Consider the following 22,967-nt stretch of genomic DNA (forward strand, 5'->3'; position numbering starts at 1 on the left):
GCAGGAGTTATAAGACTAAATCTTGGATTAGATTTTGAGAGCAATCAATCCAAAGGACTGGAACACAGCACTACTTAAGCAAGAATTCATTGTCATGGGGGATACTTTCTTCTTGAACAGGATTTAACCTCCTAGTAAGGATCTTAGAAGATGGGACAAATTCATTACGTAAGGATGATTCTTAGAGGCCCAGAGACAGTGACAACCATCAGTGAGCAAAGTATGAAAGCCGTCGTAGAGGGTAGAGGAGGGAATAAAGAGGAATATAGATGTGCAGGGATAGATAGGTTATGTGAGGTCAGACACCCACTAGAGGCTGGAAGGGCACAGAGGACCTAGCATTCATCAAGACCATAAGAAACAGGACCATAATATCGGTGGTCCTCTGCAGAAACAGATGATAGTAGATGAGGCAGCCAAGATCTGGGCTTGCTTATGTCATTCTGGGAATGGTGGGCTCTGAAACAAATGAACTAGATGACATCACTTAAGCAGCAGAAATCAGGAGGCCACAGTAACCAGAAGGGTTGGAGGGCTGCTCAAGGGACTTGACTCTTAGGCCGCTTGGAGATGGTTAACCAAGCCTGGCATCCTTGGGGCAAAGGAGATGGGCAGCCCACAGGATGCTGCTGCTTTTCCTTCTTCTCCTTCTCCTTCATTTATTTTCTTCTTCTTCTTCTTCTTTAATGTGGAAGTAAATAATTACTCATATTTTAAATTTTTCCCAGTTTTATTGAGCTATAATTGACATACAACATTCTATAAGTTTAGAGTACACAATATATTAATTTGATATATGTATATATTATTTAAAAAATGCTTAACATCTACAATCAAAAGCCAAGAATAGAGGAGTCAAAAGCTGAGGGCAATAACCTAGTAAAAAGTCACCATGTTTTGCTCAGCTCCCAGACCTGAACTGATTTTCAAATCCAGAACCTACTAGGTGAGGACATGGCTTATTTCCTGGAACAAAGGACCCTGTACCATTGTGACAAGTATTTCTTAAAACGATTCCCCAGTTTTCCCCCCAAAGGGATCTACGGCCATTTAACCATGTTACACTGGAAAAGAGACATGAGAGGAGTGCCTGGGTGGCTCAGTTGTTAAGTGTTAGCTTTTGGTTCAGGTCATGATCCCAGGGTCCTTAGATCAAACCCTGCATCAGACTCTACTGGAGGAAGCCTGCTTCTCCCTCTTCCACTTCCCCCACTTGTGTTCCTTCTCTTGCTGTGTCTCTCTCTGTCAAGTAAATAGACAAAAAATCTTATGGGGTGCCTGGGTGGCTCAGTGGGTTAAAGCCTCTGCCTTCGGCTCGGGTCATGATCCCGGGGTCCTGGGATTGAGCCCCGCATTGGGCTCTCTACTCCACAGGGAGCCTGCTTCTTCCACTCTCTCCCTGCCTCTCTACTTGTGGTCTCTGTCTGTTAGATGAATAAATGAAATCTTAAAAAAAAAAAATCTTAAAAAAAAAGACATTTTGAGAATTTAAGAATTATTGGGCACAGGATCTAAATCTAATTTGATACTCAAATTATCATCATGACCCCCCACCTTTGTTAGATGGGAGGTTTAAAGGAGGCAGGTAACAACTGGAGTCCTGGTTAAAGACTAGACCAAGGAGACTCACTGGCTTTATGAACACACCCAAGGATCATTTCCCCATCTCTGAATGTATGATTGGAACTGATACACTTGAGAGTTGAAGTAACCTCCACACTGGGTGCTTGGCTTATGAGGTAAGAACTATCATAGTGGGAAGACCAGTTAAAAACTTCTGAAACTGCTTTCTATCACACTGTGGTATGCATAAATCCCAAATTCTCTAGTTATGAAGCTCATCTTGATGTAGCATATGTAGGGGCCCAGGGCAAGCTGCCCGAAAATGTACCCCAATGGCATATTGGTTATTTTAGATTGAAGGTGCATGGGAAACAACGAGTGTAGGGACAGTCAGACCCTCCTCTGCCCAATGAAAGCAGGGAACAGATTTCCTATATGGGAAATACTCTCCCTTTACTAAGTAAAAAGACATCCTTATCACCAAACATGGAAAGCTGTACATATAAACCTTACTACTTTTTTACTAATCTTCTACTTCAGTCCAAATTCCAATTAGAACTCCTTACTAATCGGGCGCCTGGGTGGCTCAGTGGGTTAAGCCGCTGCCTTCGGCTCAGGTCATGATCTCAGGGTCCTGGGATCGAGTCCCACATCGGGCTCTCTGCTCGGCAGGGAGCCTGTTTCCTCCTCCTCTCTCTCTGCCTGCCTTTCTACCTACTTGTGATCTCTCTCTGTGAAATAAATAAATAAAATCTTTAAAGGAGTTCTTTTTTTAAAAAATCTTTAAAAAAAAAAACTCCTTACTAATCAAAGGTCTCAAACACTTGTTTTCTTTATCCTGTCAATTCCTCATAAACTTATTGTCCCTTTTCTAAAATGTATAAAAACTGTCTAAGTTAGTCATTTGTTTGGGTCTCAATTTTAAGATTGGGCCTCTGTGTGCACATAATAAAATTTTGTTTTTTTTCTCCTGTTAACCTGTCTCACAGAAATTTAATTCTTAGTCCACCTAGAAGATGTTGAAGGGTGGAAGAAGAATTTCTGCCTCATCTATACATACAATCAATATTTTATAGCATCAAGAATGGGTTGGCCAGGGATGCTTGGGTGGCACAGTCGGTTAAGTGTCAGACTCTTGGTTTCAGCTCAGGTTGTGATTTCCCGTTGTGGGATCAAACCCCTCATCAGGCTTCATGCTCCATGCTCTGTGTTATGTACTCAGTGAGGAGTTTACTTGAGTTTCTCTCTCCCCTCTCCCTCTGCCCATCCCCACCGCATACACAACACTCACTCTCTTTCTAAAATAAATTAATCTATTTTTTAAAGAAATTATTTATTGGGGCACCTGGGTGGCTCAGTGGGTTAAGCCTCTGCCTTCGGCTCAGGTCATGATCTCAGGGTCCTGGGATGGAGCCCCACGTCAGGCTCTCTGCTCAACAGGGAGCCTGCTTCCTCCTGTCTTTCTCTGCCTACTTGTGATATCTGTCTGCAAATAAATAAATAAATAAATAAATAAATATATTTTTAAAGATTTTATTTATTTGTCTATCTATTTATTTATTTATTTGACACAGAGAGAGGGCACAAGAAGGCAGAGTAGCAGGTATATGGAGAGGGAGAAGCAGGCTTCTGGCTGAGTGAAAAGCCAGATGTGGGGCTGGATCCCAGGACCTTGGGAACATAACTTGAGCCAAAGGTAGTTGCTTAACCAACTGAACCACCCAGGTGCTCCATAAATAAATAAATCTGAAAAAAAAAAAAAAAAGAATGATTGGCTGGGTGATGATATGACCAATTAGAGATTTCAATAACTAATTAGGGTTTAGACAAGAAAAAGGGCAGTGGCAGTAAGTTGCAAGGGACACAAAATCCAGCAAGAACTGAATGTGACTGACTCCATAAGACTTTGGTGATTTGGGGGCGCCTGGGTGGCTCAGTGAGTTAAAGCCTCTGCCTTCGACTCAGGTCCTGGAATCAAGCCCCACATCCGGGCTCTTTGCTCAGCAGGGAGCCTGCTTCCCCCCACCCACCCTACCGCCTGCCTCTCTGCCTACTTGTGATTTCTGTCTGTCAAATAAATAAATAAAATCTTAAAAAAAAAATAGACTTTGGTGATTTGGAGTTAAGGGAGAATTGTTATGTTTCTGCCCTTAAATCACTGGGTGTGATAATACATCTCGAAAAGAGAAAAAATTCAGTTGACCCTTGAACAGCACAAGGGTTGGTGGCACTGCCCCCTAAACTATCAAAAATACACGTATAAATTTTGATTCTTCCCAAACTTTACTACAAATAGCCTTACTGATGACATAAACAGCCAACAAACACATAGTTTGTGTGTTATGTGTTTTATGTATTATATTTTTACAATACCGGAAACTAAGGAAAAGAAAATGTTATTAAGAAAATCATAAGGAAAGGGGCTGCCTGGGTGGCTTAGTAGCTTGAGCATCTGCTTCTTGATTCAGCTCAGGTTTTGATCTCAGGGTCGTAAGTTCAAGCCCCACATTGGTTTCCAGGATGGCTATGGAGCCTTTACTTTAAAAAGACAGAAACTAAAAAAGGAAAGAAGAAAGGAAGGAAGGAAGGAATTGTCTTTCAGTGAAATTTTCATTTTCTTATTCGTAACACTGAAGAACTCAGTAGCTATCCCTTCCACCTGCTAGTGACACCAAACCATACTTTCCAAACAGTTTCTCAGAAACTTAGGGTTCTGTGGGTTGCCTTATGGGTTTGTATTTCCTGATCAAATCTGCCTCACTTTTTTTTTTTAGATATGATGATCTAATTGACTTTATTAAGAGAGTAGCTTCACATTTATCTGCTATATATGGGTGCTTCATAAACGTTTACTCTTGTAGAGTTGTTCTCTGATTTAAAAAAAGATTTTGAAAAGCACTTATTTAAGAAGCATATACATTTATAAATATTTAGCTTAGAATATAGTGAATAAAATATATCTGAAATAGGTAATACATTTCTACTTAAGAACTATTGTCTGTTATTGGAATGTTAGAACATAAGTGTTCATAAACAATTTTTTGCACATTAATTAAGAGCTTTCTTTGAGCCAGGCACTATGTGAAGCATCAAGAGAAAAGAAGATGAGTGTGAGAACTTCAGAAGGTCACAATATGGTAGGACAGAGTCACATCAGTCTGCAATCAGTGTCTACACCGTATCCTTCAGGATCCACATGAAGAGGGGCTTCACTCAAAAGGGAATCACATGGGATGAGGACGAAGGTGGAAGCTAATGCAGTCTGTATAGCTAGCACAGATTGAGCCTCTATTCTGAGCCAGACACAGAGCAAGGCCATGCCTCTCTGGAACCTGCTGGCTAATTGGGAAGACGAAATTAAACAAGTAAAATCTCATCTATATACAGAATAACGCATTCAAAGTACTCTATGAAAGGAAAGAGTGAGAAAATAACAGGAGCAAAATTTTAAGGGTGACTCCAAGATATTGGCATTGAAGCTTAAAGAAACTGATAGAGGTGCTAACGATCCCTTCAATGGCAATAGTATGACAATATGGAAATGTATCAAGTAAATGTTGTACACTTTAAATTTACAGTGTTATGTGTCAAAAACACGTCAATGAAAAAAAAAAAAAAAGAGCTGAAGAATGAGAAGCCAGATGAATGAAGAGAGAGGAAAAAGTGCTTAAAAAAAAAAAAAAGCCATCCCCAAATCTCTTCAAACCAATTTACAATAAATACAGAGGTTAGAAAAATAGGCTAAATGGAGCAACAAATGAAATTAAAGAAATCCAGGCAGGAGACGACGGGAAATTCACACAATTCTTTAAACAATAGCAAGAATGGTAACAAAAAAATTCTAAGAAAAATAAAAGATGGAAGGAGAATTTACAGACTGGTATTTCTTTCAAAATAACCCAGGGGAGAGGGGACTACGTGGTAGTTTTGATGAAGTCAGATTGGCTGATGTCAACAGTTGTTGAAACTGGATGATGGATACATGAGGTTTCATGATATTGTCTGCTTTTGCATGTGTTTGAACTTCCCCATAATATAACATTTTCAAAGAGGAGGGAGGAAAATGCAAGAAAATAGATAAAATAATTGTATCATAATAAATGTTAAGAGAAAGAAAAATATGGTAATTAAATGCTCTTTCACACTGGAAGTCCCGCCTAGCCTGACACAGGTATCAGTTCAGGCTACCAGGTTGGCTACCTCCAAACCAGCCAGAAAAAGCCCACCAGGTGCGGTCACACCCAGGTGGGTGTAAACCATACTCTCTGCTGAATCTCCACGGGCTGATTTAGTTTCCATCCTGGAGGGGAGGAGCCAGGATTCCAACCATTATCTGCCTAATCCAAATGCATTTGGTCACACCCTGATCTAGTCAAGGTTTCTAGACTTTAGGTGCAAAAAGAATTACCCTAAGGGCTTGATGAATTCTGAGTCCTGCCCTCAGGGATCCAATTCTGGAGGACTGGAGTAAAGTCTTACAATTAATCTTTCTTTCTTGTTCTCTTAATTTCTTTTAGAAGAAAGACAGAGATATGAGTGGACAGGGTAGCAGGCAGAGAGAGAGGGGTGGGGGAAGCAGGCTCCCGGCCGAACAGAGAGCCAGATCCGGGGCTCCATCCCACAACCCTGAGATCATGACCTGAGCTGAAGGCAGAGGCTTAACCCACTGAGCCACCCAGGAGCCCCTACAATTTATTTTTCCAACCAGTTCTTCAGTAAACTGAAGCTGAGCGCTTGCTGATGGCATGCTGAAAGTAGTATATATTAAATTAAACTGATCTGGGCATCCTGGGTCCTGAGACATGGGACCAGACCGAGAAACCAGACCATTTTCTTAGGGACAGAGAAAGCCCACAGTGAGACCAATGGATGCTAGTGCTGCCATACTCTAAAGGAAAATATTTATTAGACCTGGCTCCTTTGAGTGACCTCTAAAAACATCTGTGACTTCTCTAGCCTCATCTTTCCAGCAGTTTCCAAGTGCTTGCAGCTCTGTATTCATTAGTCCACCATTTGCCTTATGGTTTTGGCTTTTGCAGCTCCTCTCCTGAACAGCCAAACCCTTCCCTTTAGCCAGCTCACCAGTAAGGCAGATTTAATATTTGTGTTTAGAACTGAATCCAAGAATTTAAATCTAATCTCACAGTGAATGACACACCCATGAGCATAAATCAGCTATGAAATACCGCTGATTTTTTTTTTTAATCCCCTCCATAGTAACATCATTCAATCCATTGCCAATATTGTTCTGGAAATGTTTAAATTTTTTTTTTTTTTTTTTTTTTTGACAGAGAGGGAACACAAGCAGGGGGAGTGGGAGAGGGAGAAGCAGGCTTCCTGCTGAGAAGCTTGATGGGGGGCTCCGTCCCAGGACCCTGGGATCATGACCTGAGCGGAGTGTAGACGCTTGATGACTGAGCCACCCAGACACCCCTAAAAATATATTTTTTTTCATTTGCAACGTGTTACCAAGAATTCGTCACTTTCGGTTTTCTCCCAAGTCTCACCTTAAAGAAATAAAGACAAAAAAATCTTTTGTTATTATTATTATTATTATTAAGTAAAACTTAAGTTCAATGTGGGCTCAAACTCACAGACTGGGAAATGAAGAGTCTTCTGCTCTAGCCACAGGGCCAGCCAGGCACCCCTAAAAATCTTTATTTTAAAATGTATTAAAATGTAATCGGAGTGATATTAATTACCCAGCATCTCGACTGTCATACAGTGGACAAGACCTGGTGTAAAACCGATGACATGGTCACACCGGCAGATACTGTGGGAGGGGAAGAAGAGGAGGAAGGGAAACAGCTCTTCTGGGAAACAGGAAGTAGACGGAGACATTTGCTTATAAAAGGAGAAATCAGGCTGGAAGCCCTCGGGTGAAACGAAGTGAAGGGCAGATGTCCCGAGGTAGATAGCTTCTGCCTTCCTCTGAACGTTCCCTGAAAATGGCGTGCTCAGCTTACGAGAACAATGAGCAGGTAAGTTTTGTTCCAGCCGGATCGATTTTCCCCATAGGTTCCCCAGAGATGTTTCAAAGTCTTTCTAGCGTTTGCTTATGTTTCCTTCTTGCCCCAAAGCTTGGCGTCTGTCTGGGTCTAAGAAATCTCCGGTCTTGGAGTCTCTCCTCTTTACAAGTGGATTACTACTTTTCTTGCATGGAGTGTTGCTCTGAGAAAATTTGGGTGAGAGTGAAAAGGAGAAAGTAAAGATTGCCATTCCTAGGCCGAAGTAAGAGATCAGTTCTGTAGAAAGACTTAGCTGAGCAAGAGAAAAACGTAAAGAAGTAGGAATGACACGAAAAAAGACAGTGAGGAAAGGTAATGGGGGTAAGGTCAGAAAGTAAAGCGACCAGTTTGTTTTCTTTATTCCGGGACTGTCTCCTACTCGCAGATATTAAGTATGTGATGATGGTCGAGTCCTACCACTGCCCTGAGCCCCCACTTACCTCTAGAGTGGAGTCATAGTCCCCAGATAATTTTGTATGAATGTGTGCAGGAGTACTTTGAAAGAGTGTTACACAGGGGCGCCTGGCTCAGTCCGTCAGTGGAGCCTGTGTCCCTCGATCTTGGGGTTCTAAGTTTGAGCCCCATACTGGGTGTAGAGATGACTTAAAAATCAAATCTTTAAAAAAAAAAAAAGTTTTACATAATGCAGGGTCAGAGTCTGAGAAGTGGGAAGCCATTTCGGGAGGGAAATGGGAAGGGCATGGTCCCATCAGATCTTTTCTGAGAAGAAAGTATTGCGTTAGGGCTGGAATGGAGTTTATTTACCTTCGGATTTGGGAGCAACCTTAAGCATAGTATACTCTGACGTGGTTCATTTAATTTTTGAGACTCAGTTACCTAATTTGTAAAATAGGAAAATGGATAAATTGCCCTGAAGGTGCAATGAGCCAACTACAGAAAGCATCTAGCACAGTATGTGTGGGCTATACTAAACCAGGAGGTGTTGGTTCCTTCCTACCTACCTATTCTCTTTCTTTTGTTAGCTCATTAGAAGAGCTTTGACTGCCCACTTGGTGCTGGGCACTGCATGTGCTGCTGTGATGGCAACAGAGTAAAAGATACATTCACTCCCCTCTGGTCCTGGAGGTAAAATAAGGCCAGTATGACAGGAGCTCAGAATGCTCAGGGGTCTTGAGCTGAGTGACAGGCAGAGGTCAGACTCCAGAAGTTTGTAGGTCGCACAAGGGAGTTTTGTCTTTAACTTGAATAGCAATGAGAAGTCATTGAAGCGCTTTTTATTTCATTTTGTTTTGTTTATTTATTTATTTATTTATTTATATTTATTATTTTTTTTAAATTTGTTTATTTGACAGACAGAGATCACAAGTAGGCAGAGAGGCAGGCAGAGAGAGAGGAGGAAGCAGGCTCCCTGCTGAGCAGAGAGCCCGATGCGGGGCCCGATCCCAGGACTCTGGGATCATGACCTGAGCCGAAGGCAGAGGCTTTGACCCACTGAGCCACCCAGGTGCCCCTGTTTTGTTTTTTTAAAAGCAAGAGAGCAGTCTGCAGAAGGAATGGTTTCAGAATGGAGTTTGGAATGATAGAAATTGTTTCTACCAATGAGAGTTGATGAGAGCTGGGATTGGGAATCATGGGAAATTATGATAGAAGGTGGGAAGGTAGGAACACATTCCATACAGATTTAGCAGATAAAATGCAAGTATTTGTTTCAGCTGAGGGAGAGGAAGGCCTTGAGGGAGGTCGTTTCCCCAAACTTGAGACACATCCTTTCATTGACATCCACCTGTAAATCTACTTTTGTCCATTTCCTTATTGTTTCTCTACCATTTTTTATTTTTAAAAAATTTTATTTATTTATTTATTTGAGAGAAAGAGCGAGCGCAAGCGAGGGAGAAGCAGAGGAAGAGGGAGAAGCCGGCTCTCTGCTGAGTGGGGAGCCTGACATACAGCTCAGTCCCAGGACCCTGGGTTCATAACAGGGCAGGCACTTAAGTGACTGAGCCACCCAGACACCCGTCTTACCATTTTTAAAAATTTAAATTATTAAAATGTTTTCTGCACCCAATGTGTGACTCAGACTCACAACCTCCAGACCAAGAGTCACACGCCCCATGGACTGAGCTAGCCGGGAAACCCTGTTTCTCTTATTTAATGAAGAGTCTGCTCATCAACATTAAATTCAAGGAATCGCTGTTGAGTCTTCTCTCCAGCCGCCTATTGGTTTCTGAGTTTCTTATTAATAGTGCCTTGAATGTAAGCAGTTTAGTTGTATGGCATCAAATGAGAATCCTTGATTGATCTTCCCTTTCCAGAATTTCTCTGAGGAGGCAGTAGAGGAAGAAAGTGTGATTCTCACATTGGTTCCAGTGAGTGAGGAGCCTAATGAAGAACATCAAATGGAACCAAGTGTTTCTTCAACTTCAGAAATCAGCCTTATGATGCCTGGGTCAAGTGATAAAGGTATGAAGTCATGGATTGCTCAGTTTGCTGCTTCCCCAGCTCTGGGAAGCTCAGGAAAATGATTTCTTTCTCTCTCTCTCTTTTTTTTTTTTTTTTAAAGATTTTATTTATTTATTTGACAGACAGAGATCACAAGTAGGCAGAGAAACAGACTGAAACATAGAGAGAGGAAGAAGCAAGCTCCCCGCCCAGCAGAGAGCATGATGTGGGGCTCGATCCTAGGACCTGAGATCACGAGCTGAGCTGAAGGCAGAGGCTTAACCCACTGAGCCACACAGGTGCCCCTGATTTCTCTTTCTTATCCTTTAACTGTACAACACCAATCTTAAATCTCACCTTGATTACCTGGGTATGAGAGTTCTCAAACTCCCACACTTTTCAATTGCTGGGCACCATGCCTTGCTTTTAAGACACAAAAAAAGGGGCGTGTGGAGTACTTTGAACAGAGCGTGGTTATTACAGTAAAGGAAAGGAATTCATGATTCCCAACCCATGAAGCTCAATCTTGTCTTTGTTTTGGTTGACACATATTTTATACACCTTTTGTAAAGAGAAATGATTTTTTCCAGCTTTGAAATATAATCCACTGGTAACCCTATGTAATCTTAAGGTGTACAGTGTGATGATTGATACACATTTACATTGCCAAATGATTACCCAAATAAGGTTAAGTAGCATAGCTAGGGTGCCTGGGTGGCGCAGTCAGTGAAGCATCTGCCTTTGGCTCAGGTCATGATCCCAGGATCCTGGGATTGAGTCCCATGTCGGGCTCCCTGCTCAACAAGAAGCCTGCTTCTCCCCCACCCCCACCCCCGCCACTTGCCCTGCTTGTGTTTCGTCTCTTGCTGTGTCTCTCTCTGTCAAATAAATAAATAAAAATCTTTAAAATGAATGAATGAATGAATGGATAACATCCATCACCTCACATAGTTCCCTACTCCCACCACATCCTGTGGTGATTAAATATTTGCTCTCAGTAACTTTATTTTGAGAGAGAGAGAGAGAGCGAGCACGCGTGCATACATGTGAGTGAGTGCATGTTGAGGGGGATGAGGGCCAGAGGGTGAGAGGGAGAATCTCTTTGTTGTTGTTGTTGTTGTTGTTTTTAAATATTTTATTTATTTATTTGTCAGAGAGCGAGCAAGCAAGCCCAGTGCAGGGGGAGCAGCAGGCAGAGGGAGAAGCAGTTTCCCCACTGAGCAAGGACCCTGATGTGGGACTTGATCTCAGGACCCTGGGATCATGACCTGAGCTGAAGGCAGACACGTAACCAACTGAGCCACCCAGGTGTCCCAAGAGAGAGAATCTTAAGTAGGCTCCCTGCTCAGCAAAGGGCATGATATGGGGCTCAATCTTACGACCTTGAGATCATGACCTGAAACAGAATCAAGTGTTGGTTAAGACACTTAACCGACTGAGCCATTCAGGGACCCCTGCTCTCAGCAACTTTGAAACATACTGCATAATATTGTTAACAGTAGTCACTATGCTATAAATGAGATCCCCAGAACTTACTCAGATAGCTGAAAATTTGTTCCCTTTGATTAGTATCTCCTCAGATTAGTATTTTGCTTGGTAAATAATTACTGATCAAATATCTAGCAGCTTTTAATGTCACGACCCTTTAAATCTGTTCTTAGTATTTCACATAAGGGCATCAGATCTGTATTTTCAGAATGATTTTATTTTCTGGGCCAAGAATGAGGACTTCAACACATAGTAAACAGTGACAGGTTACACCTGAGGAGAGTAAGGTGAGATGGGGTGCTGACGAGAAGGAGGTAGGCTGATGGAATGCAGTATTGTTGGTGGCTGGGTGATTTCTGTAGGGACAGCTCGTATTTTTGGTCCCAAATCTAGACATTTTGGAGTAGCAATCCAATTTAATGTTTTATGCAGGTGGCTATTTGGTGGTTATAAAAAACAAGATTTAGAATTATAAAATGGAGGGGTGCCTGGGTGTCTCAGTGGGTTAAGCCTCTGCCTTCGGCTCAGGTTATGATCTCAGGGTCCTGGGATTGGCCCCTGCATCGGGCTCTCTGCTCAGCAGGGAACCTGCTTCCCCCTCTCTTTCTGCCTACCTCTGCCTGCTTGTGACCTCTCTCTCACACTCTCTCCTCTTTCTCTGTTAAATAAATAAATAAAATCTTTAAAAAAAAAAAAAAAAGAATCATAAAATGGAGGTTGGATTCCCAGGTCTGCCATTTTAATGGAGATGTGATCTTGGGTAAGGCATTTAATTACAGAATCTATTACTTGTAATAGAAGAAAAATACTTGATGTGTGTGTGTGTAAATTGGGTTGTAAGAAATTAGCAAGAACTTTGTTAAATTGTCATCTTAAAAATTAAATTATCACTATTTTGATTACCTTCTTTTCTCAGTTTTTCATCCTCAGATAAATGAACAATTCAAGTTTTGTCCAAAACATAGTTGTAATATGCAAGTCCTTCCCTTACCAACCAGTTTGCCTTCATTTAATAAAGTACGTTGGGACACTTTGCGGGACTGGTGCCAACAACTGAATTTGAGCACGGATGGCCGGGTAAGTGCACTGGTGGGAAACTGCTGCACAGAGCAAGTGTGGAGAGCTTTGCCAGTTTGTAATTTTCATTTCCCCTTTTAATGTCCTTAGAAAATAGAGGTTTATATGAGGCTCCAGAAACATGCTTACCCTGAAATAAACCAGGTGAGTAAGGAGTATGGTGAGAATGGAAAGGTAAGTTCTGATTGTGAATTGTTCCTTCTGTTTCACCATTTCTATAAATGTTGTATCTCTTAGGCAGATTTCTCAACCAGGGCTATTGACATTTTGGATAAAGAAGATGTTGTATATATAATGCAAAGGAATATTATTCAGCCATTAAAAAGAAAGAAATATTTGCCATGTATGACAATATGGATCGACCTACAGGGTATTCAGATAAGTCAGAGAAACAAATACATGATTTCACTTACATGTGGAATCTAAAAACAAACAAAACAGAAGCGAAGTCACGGAAACCGGGAATGATCTGGAGGTTGCCTGATGGAGAAGTTTGGGGGGATGGACAGAATAAGGGATAGGAATTAAAAGATACTAACTTCCAGTTATAAAGTAAGTAAGACATTGAGGATGCAGTGTACAGCATAGGGAATATAGTCAGTCATATTATAACTAAACTTTGTATGGTGACAGATGGTAGCTAGACTTACAGTGATCATTTGGTAATATATATAAATGTTGAATCAGCGTGTTTTACACCCGAAACTAATAAAATACTGTATGTGAACTCTACTTCAATTAAAAAAAAAGACTGGACATTTTGGTCTAAATACCTTGTTTTGGTTGGGGTGGGGAGTTGTCTCATGCATTTTAGGCCTAAACATCCCTGGCCTCTACTCACTAAATGTCGTGGCAATGTCTTCTGCTTTCCCCACTCCCACACCCTCAGTTTTAACAATTAGAAATTTCTCTTAGTTGCTCAAAGGGAACTAATAATCTTAAGTATATCCTACACTTAACACATATGGGTCAATGTATTAAAAAATGATAAAATTGACACAAAACACAAAAGTCTTCAGGGCAGTAGCACTTCTCTGAAACCTCACCATGAATCCCATTTGCAGAGTATTCCTGAAACATCACCAGAAGCTAAATTGCAGTCATGTTCAAGGAAAGGCAAGATGGTGGCCAAGAAAGCAAGGCTTTGGAAAAGTTGTAAGAAGAGTGAGAGAGAGGAGGGGATTAATGCAGTCGAGGTGGTAACATCAGCACAGGAAGGCATGTTGGCAGCATGGTCAAGAATTGCTGCGAGAGCCAGTCAGTCCAAGTCTGTGAATTCACGTTCCATTCCTGCTTCTGTTGAGACCTTTCTGCTGCAAGCCTCTGGTAAGATCACCTTAAAAGAGTGAGCACTGGGTGGGGCTGGCTGGCTCAGTCCGTAGAGCATGCAAACTCTAGATCTCATGGATCATGAACTCAAGCCCCACATTGGGTACAGAGCCTACTTCCAAAAAAAAAAAAAAAAAAAGACCGAGGGGTATTCCAGAGAAATAAGTCCTCCACTGAAAAGCAGTAAAAGGGAAAGAGCTAAAGTATTGTAGATTGGATAGGAGATTTACATAGGAGTTATCCTTTCATTGACAGGTAGTCGAGTTTTGCATGGATCAATAATGTCTAAGCTAAATGATTGAGTGGTGACCCTTTCTCAGCAAAAATTCAAGGTGGGAAGAAAGCATAATCTGATAATGTGGTCAACCACAGTCTGAGGCCTTCCCCTTCTCTCCCTCCTTCAGGGCTGTTGTAACACTCAATAAGCATGTGTGTGTTAGAACTGAACAATTTCCGTTCAGATCCTTACTTCCTAGGTCTCTGGCATTGGCGCATTAGCTTAAGCCGTGGTATCCTGATTTACACAGTGATGATGGCAACTGTTGTGCTTCATAGAATGATTTTGAGACTTAGAAGATACAATTTGGCACTTTAAAAGCCCTCATAAGGGATCTGGGGAGTAACTTAGCTCCACTTTGGGCCAGCTCTGGCTCCTGAATGTCATATTTCTGTTTTCATCTCCCGTAAACACCATCTCAGGCCAGCGCAAAGTCCCCTTCCTTCTTTTTGGCTTGAATTCTTTCCCACTCTTCTTCTTATCAGAAGTGATCTTGATTTTTTTATATGCAGGGCTGATGTTCACTCACAAGAAATCCAGCCAGAGGGAAGACAGGGAATGTAAATGGGCCTGCTGTCTGCTCCCCACACTGCACCCCCATCTGTGAGAGGAGTGGGCACCTCTTGCTTATTTGCACAAGCACTGTGCAGTCCCGGAGCTGTTTCTGGAGGACCGAGGTCCCGGAGAAGACAGCTCTTTCCGATTCTCGTTAATGTGCTGTATGAGCTAGTAGCATCCCACATATGCTAAATCAGCCTTTTAGTTCCTATTCATTCAGCAGTTATTAAGCACCTACTGTGATCCATGAGTGTGCTTAGCCTCCAGCTGCACTGTGCTAAACACACAGTTTCTCCTCCTGTCTTAGAATGGAGAGAGATTTTACAGATATGTAAGCCCCCAGTGACGGCTCCTTTCTCTAAGTTTCATACATTTGTTATCTGTAGGACTTCGCTTTTTCTCAAATATCCCATCTTCCCAATTAGAGTGTTCCTTAGGCTTTTATTTTATTTTTTTTAAAGATTTTATTTGAGAGAGAGAGCGAGAGTGTTGCGTGCACACAGACTCAGAAGCAAGGTGGGAGTTGGGAAGGAGGGAGAAGGGGCAGAGGGAGAGAGAGAAGCAGACACCCTGCTGAGCAGATAGAGGGCTCCATCCTAGGACCCTGAGATCAAGACCTGAGCCCAAGTCAGAGGCCTAACCGACTGAGCCACCCAGGTACTCTGTTCCTTAGACTCGGTTAAGCAGAGATCCTTTTGCCTGTTTTGTGTAGTTGAGGCAATGTAATATAATGGTTGGGCCAATGGGCTATGAATCAGAATATCTTATCCATGTCTTGGTCTGGAAAAGTTATATTTAACATAAGCTATGCTACCTGACCTGCAAATAAAAGTAAAAGGTAAATATTAATAATGCTCTTAAGAATAAACGTATTCATCCATGTAAACCACTTAGCAAAATCTTAAGAGACAGAGCAACCATTCCCAAAATTGTTACCTCTTGCACTATATAATTTGTGACGTCAGATTGTAGCATCTTCGGTGTACATTTTTCTTACTTTTCATTCAGTTGATTAAGAGACTATAAGGGTAGAATTGAGAGTGACTCGCTGAGGGGTTGGGTGAGGGCGCTCTCACTTGATCTTTGCTGTTTGTGTTTGCTTCCCTTTCTCTCCTCAGGTGTCCGGTGGTGTGTGGTCCATGGCAGACCTCTCTTGGCAGACACACAAGGTTGGGTTCGCCTGCAATTTCATGCAGGTCAGGCCTGGGTGCCTGATACTCCCAAAAGGATGATCTCTCTCTTCCTGTTACCCGCCTGCACTTTCCCACCCCCAGGCCTAGAAGACAACATGTTATGCCCTGAATGTGTGAAGAGGTAACCCTTAAGTATTTTTCTAAGTGTGGCACACAGCAAAGGAGATGTCTGGATAGGTTTCTGAATAATTTAGTAGGAGAATGCAGAAGGCAGTGTGCTGTTTTCTTAATTTGCCATATAGATCAGGCAAAAATAGGAAGCAGAAAATTGAGTGGTGGATTAGAACTCCGGTAAATGTAGCTTCTTAGAAACTTCAACAAAGTATCCAAGTTAGGACCTTAACTACCTCCATTTTAGAGACATGTTTTAAGGAAAAAAATAAAAATACATAAAAGACTTGGAGTTCAAATACAAGATTCTTTCCTGGGGATACACAAATTAGAAAGATAAAATCCGGGGCGCCTGAGTGGCTCAGTGGGTTGAGGCCTCTGCCTTCGGCTCAGGTCATGATCCCAGGGTCCTGGGATCAAGCCCCGCATTGGGCACTCTGCTCGGCGGGGAGCCTGCTTCCCCTTCTCTCTCTGCCTGTCTCTCTGCCTACTTGTGATTTCTGTCTGTGAAATGAATAAATGAATAATCTTTAAAAAAAAAAAAAAAAGAAAGATAAAATCCATGTAGCACTCGAGAATGAAAAGGAGTAGGAGATGTTGTGAAAGTGTAGGGTAGTACCTATATTGGGGTAGCTTAGAGAAACTTCCCAAAGGATTACATGTACTGAGAGAAGGTTTACCATTTGGAAAGTAATAATTAGGGTGGCCTAACTAGTGGAAATAGCCCATACAAATACATGGAAGTCAAATATGACATACTTAGAAATTGCAAATAGGTAAATATGTCTGAAGCTTATATGACAAATAAGTGGGAAAAGGGAGGAGCAGACCAAGTTTTATATCTATATAAAAGTTCTTTTTTTCCCACAAGTTTTCTATCTATATAAAAGTACTCTCTCACGCTCTCTCTTTAAAAAAAAAAAAAAAAAAATTATTTGTCAGCAAAAGCAGGGAGAATGGAGGGAGAGGGAGAAACAGGCTCCCTCCTGAGCAAGGACCCCTGTGCAGGATTAGAGTCCATGACCCTGAGATCATGACCTGAGCTGAAGGTAGACGCTTAAACTACTGAGCCACCCAGGCGTCCCTAAAAGGTCTCATATTATCCTGTGGCACTTAATTTCTTAGTCCCTTAGGGACATGGACTCCTTTGAGAATATAACTGTATACTCACCATCCAGGGAAATTTACATTGAGTATACACATAAGCTCTGCTTCAGATTTTTTTTTTAAAGATTTTATTTATTTATTTGACAGAGAGAAATCACAAGTAGATGGAGAGGCAGGCAGAGAGAGAGGGAAGCAGACTCCCCGCTGAGCAGAGAGCCCGATGCGGGACTCGATCCCAGGACCCTGAGATCATGACCTGAGCCGAAGGCAGTGGCTTAACCCACTGAGCCACCCAGGCGCCCTCTGCTTCAGATTTTATATCAACCATAGCACTCCTGATGTTTGAATACAAAATTCAGCTTTTGACAATGGAATGGGGTGGAGGTAATAGGAGAGTAGAGGAAACCTCAGGCTCTTTTAAAGGAAGTAGATTGAAATCTTGCAACAGAAACTAAATTTGAAGGTAAGAGATTACTACAATAATTCTGGAAAGATGCAGTCTGTGAGCTTGGCAAAGAATTTAAAGAGGAATGGAACAAATGTAAGGGATGTAGGCATGCAGGGAACAGTTTTTATCTTATTAGATGGAAAGGTAGAGTGCAGTTCAGTGGCCAGGAATGTGATACATGCTGGCCAGGAGTCTAGAATTCTGGGAGAAGTACAGGGTGTAGAGAAGCACAGTTGGGAATCTTTATCCTATAAATTATCCATGGGATTATGTAGAGGAAAGAACCTAAGAGAGAATCAGCATATCAGTGGCAGGTGAGAAATGGAGACTGCAAAAGTATAGGTAGATGCTGAAATAGAAGTGGAAAAAGGAAGCAGTGGGCAGAGTTTCAGAGGGAAGTGGTTTGGCAGTGAGACGGCCGTGTAAGACTATGGTTAACGCAGTGCTGTTAGGAATGTCAGTTTAGGATACCATTGGTGGTCTTTTGGAGAGTATGTTGAGAGGGGCAATAGAAACAGAGTAGGGTAGGTTTTTTTTTTTAAAGATTTTATTTATTTATTTGACAGATCACAGGTAGGCGGAGAGGCAGGCGGGGGATGGGGGGTGGGCAGGCATCCTGCTGAGCAAAGCTGATGCGGGGCTCCATCCCAGGCCCCAGGATCATGACCCAAGCCAAAGGCAGAGGCTTTAACCCACTGAGTCACCCAGGTGCCCCTTGTGTTTTTTGTTTTTTTTTAAATTTATTAGACAGCGAGAGGGAACACAAGCAGGGAATGGGAGAGGGAGAAGCAGGCTTGCTGCTGAGCAGGGAGTCCAATGCAGGGCTTCATCCCAGGACCCTGGGATCATAACCTGAGCCAAAGGCAGACGCTTAATGACTGAGCCACCCAGGCGCCCCAGAATAGGGTTGTTTTAAGTTGGGAGTAGAACATGTGAAAAACTAGGAACAGAACATACTTAATAATCTGTTCTGCACGAGTGAAGAAGGAGATAGTAGTTGAGGCGGAAATATTAAGGGAGCTTTTTGCTTCCGTCCTTCCTTCTTTTCTCCCTTCCTGGCTTTTTTCTTTTCTTGTTTCTTTCTAGTGATAAATGGGAAAACCACGATTGAGTACGAAGAGAGAAGGGATGTGGGAAGAAGCTGCAGGAAGAAAAGGGAAAGTGTAAATATAAAGGAAGTGGCGCTGGGCTGCCTGGTTGGTTCAGCTGGTAGAGTGTGCTGCTCTTGATCTTGGAAGTCATGAGTTTCAGCCCCGCGTTGGGTGTAAAGATTACTTACAAATGAGTAAACAAATGTTGAAAATAAGTAAAGGAAGTGGAACCGATTGGAGAAAAAGAAGAGCCTGATATTAAGTGGACAATCCAGTTCCCTTTCTTTACGACATAAAGTATTTTTACCCACTGTTCTTAGGTGGTGAGGCCAGCTACTAAGGAACTCCAGAAGTGGATTCTACATTTATTGTACTTGGTATGGGATGGTCTGTCTTATTCTTAAGAATTTTCCCAAAATTCTTTACTAAATTTCTTTACAGAAATAAGAAGATGATGAAAAGATTAATTGCACTGGGGAAGGAAAAGCGACCTCGTTTGAATAGACCAACATCTTTCCCTTTGGATGGGCCATATCTTAATAAAGAATAAGTGGTGGAGAGCCCACAGCTACCATTGACTTGCCTCCCAGTGACTGGTTGCTGCACTCTGTCCTAGCCGACCTTCGTGTTTGTGGCTTGATAGGTTGAGTACAGATGGGACTGTCCGGATTCTGTACTTGACATCTGCCAAGAAGTGACTGCTACTGCTGCTTTGAGCATTTGGTTCTATAGAATTTAAATCAGTTCTGCTTTAATTAATAACTTTTTTAAAGTTTTAGGTTTTCAGAAAAATTGAGCAGAAAGTGCAGAGTTCTGAAATACTGTTCCAGCCCTTTCCCCTACTATTAGCAGCCTGCACCAGAGTGGCACAGTTGTTGAACCTACGTTGACTATCGTTACCACTCAAAGCCCATAGTTCACAACAGGTTCACTTTTTGTGTCATATAGTCAAGGGCCTTGACAAGTAGATCATGACCACCTGCATCCTCACCATTACAGTGTCATCAGAATAGCTTCCCTGCTCTAAAATTTTCTCATTCCGTCTGTTTAACATGCTCTTAGCTCCTGATCACTCTGCAGCTTTGCCTTTTCTAGAATGTCATATGTTTGGAATCATATTTGGAATCATTTGGAATCTAATTCCACAGCAATATGCATTTAAGATTCCACCTTTTCATGGCTTAGTATTCCACTTAGTGCTAAATAGCCCATTGCCTGCATGTTCCTCATTCCCATATTAAGTCATCCAGGCTGCCCCCATCTTGAGCAATTATGAGGAAAGCTGCCGTAAACAGCTGTGTGTAGGTTGTCTCAGCATACGTTTTCAGCTTAGGTAACTACCAGGGAGCATGATTGCTGGATCATGGGGTGAAAGTGTGTTCAGTTTTACAAGAAACTGGCAATCTGTCTCCAAGAGGGGCTGGTATTTTGTGTTCCCACCAGCAATGATTGAGGGTTCTCGTTGCTGTAGTTCCTTACCAGCATTTGGTAGTGTCAGTGCTCTAGATCTTGGCCGTCCTAATGGGTGTGTGGAAACATCTCATCTTTTTTTTTTTTTTTTTTAAGATTTTATTTGTCAGGGAGAGAGGGAGCACAGGCAGACAGAACGGCAGGCCGAGGCAGAGGGAGAAGCAGGCTCCCTGCTGAGCAAGGAGCCCGATGTGGGACTCGATCCCAGGACGCTGGGATCATGACCTGAGCCAAAGGCAGCTGCTTAACCAACTGAGCCACCCAGGCATCCCGAAACATCTCATCTTAATTTGCGGTTCCCCAATGACCTGAAATGTGTAGTATACCATATGCTTATTTGTCATCTGTATATCTGGTAAAGTATCCAGCCAGGTTTTTTGCCTATTTTTTCATCTGGTTCACTTTCTTATGGTTGGGTTCTTTTATATTTTGAGTGAATATATTTATTGGATAAGTCTTAAGATATTTTTCCTAGTCTGTGGCTTGTCTAACTCTATCAATTTGTATATTTAAATCACTGACACTGATATAAATGGCTTAATATCTGTATTTGCTTTCGATGCCCTTTTTTATGTATTACAAGTTTTTAATCAATAAGCTCTTAAGGCTATATGGCTACTGTTACAATCTTTTTAAAAATTGAAGTAAGGTTGACAGAATACTACATTAGTTTCAGGTATACAACATAGTGATTCGACATTACATACGTTACAAAATGCTCACTAGGAGAAGTTACAAAATGCTCATTTGTCACCATTCAGGGTTATTTTAATATTACTGATTATATTCCCTAGGCTGTACTTCTTATTTCTATATGACTTTTTTTTTTTAATAACTGAAAGTTTGTACCTCTTTTTTTAAGTTTTTTTCTTACTTATTTGACAGAGAAATAACAAGTAGGCAGAGAGGCAGACAGAGAGGAGGAAACAGGCTCCCTGCTGAGCAGAGAGCCCAATGTGGGGCTTGATCCCAGAACCCTGAGATCATAACCTGAGCTGAAGGCAGAGGCTTAACTCACTGAGCCACCCAGCTTCCCTGAAAGTTAGTACCTCTTAATATCCCTAAATACTTTTATTTTGCCCATCCTCCTACCCCCTTCCCTCTGGCAAACACCAGTTCTCTGGTTTTGGTTTTCTTTTTCTTTTTTTTAGATTCTATATGTAAGGGAAATTATATGGTAGTTGTCCTCTGTTACTTCACTTAACACAATACCTTGTAGGTCCATACATCTTGCAATGGCTAGATATTTTTTATGGCTGAGTAATACTCCATTGTGTGTGTGTGTGTATGTGTGTGTGTGTGTGTGTGTGTATATACACACACACACGCACACAAGACTACTTCTACTTCATCCATTCACCTATCAGTGGACACTTGGGCTGCTTCCATATCTTGGCTGTTGTACAATGAACATAAGGCTGGATATATCTTTTTGAATTACTGCTTCCATTTTCTCTGGATAAGTACCCAGAAGTGTAATTGCCAGATTATATGGTAGTTCTGTTTTTAGCTTTTTGTGGAGGCTTCCTACTGTTTTCCACAGCAGCTGCAACAATTTATATTCTAGCAACTTACTAAATAAGCCAAAATCCAAAACACTATATAATCCAATATACCTTCAACAAAATACAAACTGAATTCAATAGCATATTAAAAGGATTATATACTACAACCAAGTGGGATTTATCCCTGCATTTAAGGGTGGTTTGACTTAAGAAAAAATCAATGTAATATGCCTATTAATAGAATGAAGAAGAAAAACACCTCAAAAAAGGCATTTATCAAAAGCCAAAACCCCTTTGTGATGAAAACATTAAGGAATAGAAGGGAACTTCCTCACCATAATAGGGGCCATATAGGAAAAGCCTACAACCAATGTACTTCATGGTAAAAGAAAGTTTTTCTAAAGTTAGGGGAAAGATGAGAATGTCTGTTGTCACCACCTCGATTCAATATAGTACTGGGATTTCTAGCCAGAGAAAATTAGCCAAGAGGAAAAGTCCTCTACATTGAAAAGGCAGAAGTAAAACTACACACAGGTTATATACAGAAAAATCATTCCTCAAAAACCTGTTAAATCTAATTAACAAATAGGGCAAAATTTTCAGAATATAAAGTCATTACAAAATACCAGTTGTATTTTTTAAACATTTTATTTTATAATATAGAGTGAGAAGGAGCAGAGGGAGAAGAAGAGAAAATTCCTTGCAGATTCCAACCAGAGCACAGAGTCTGAGGTGAGGCTCTATCCCAGGACCCTGAGATCATGACCTTCATTGAAATCAAGAGTCAGACGCTTACCTGACAGAGCCACCCAGGTGCCCCAATACCAGTTGTATTATATACTAGCAGTGATGACCTGAAGAGGAAATTAAAATGACTCTATTAACAGTAGCATCAAAAATAGTATAAAGTAAGGGATAAAATTGAGGTATAGAACTTGTACACCAAAGACTACAGAGCATTGCTGAAAACTACTTTTCCCTCTTGGCTCATTAGTGTGGTAAAGTATACTGACCTATTTCAAATATAGGAACACACTTGTACTTTTTATATTGCTGCTTACAGTGATAACGTTTTATTATTACATTTTACATATTTGAAAAATTTTGCTCCAAAGTTGAGAGAATACAATCCACTATTTGTTAATATTTTGCCACATTTGATGAAACTTTCCATTTGTTTTTGACTGATTATCCTGCCCAATAGAGTAAACAGACATTCTTCACCCTTCCATACTTCAGCATGCACCTAAAAATAAGGACTTTTTTTTTTATAGATTTTATTTATTTATTTGACAGAGAGAAATCACAAGTACACTGAGAGGCAGGCAGAGAGAGAGAGAGA

At 41.4% G+C, this 22,967-nt stretch overlaps 1 protein-coding gene across 1 annotated transcript; it reads left to right on the forward strand.

The window, feature by feature from the left end:
- The first annotated feature begins 7,511 nt into the window (after window positions 1-7,511).
- On the forward strand, window positions 7,512-19,200 carry DPPA2 (developmental pluripotency associated 2). Its single transcript, XM_059388361.1, has 7 exons — window positions 7,512-7,544; window positions 9,845-9,992; window positions 12,376-12,536; window positions 12,627-12,680; window positions 13,601-13,862; window positions 15,819-16,014; window positions 19,092-19,200. The coding sequence occupies exons 1-7, from the start codon at window positions 7,512-7,514 to the stop codon at window positions 19,198-19,200; spliced, it is 963 nt and encodes a 320-aa protein (XP_059244344.1).
- Window positions 19,201-22,967: the final 3,767 nt, after the last annotated feature.

This window comes from Mustela nigripes, chromosome 2, assembly GCF_022355385.1.
Source record: "Mustela nigripes isolate SB6536 chromosome 2, MUSNIG.SB6536, whole genome shotgun sequence".
Classification (NCBI taxonomy): Eukaryota; Metazoa; Chordata; class Mammalia; order Carnivora; family Mustelidae; genus Mustela; species Mustela nigripes.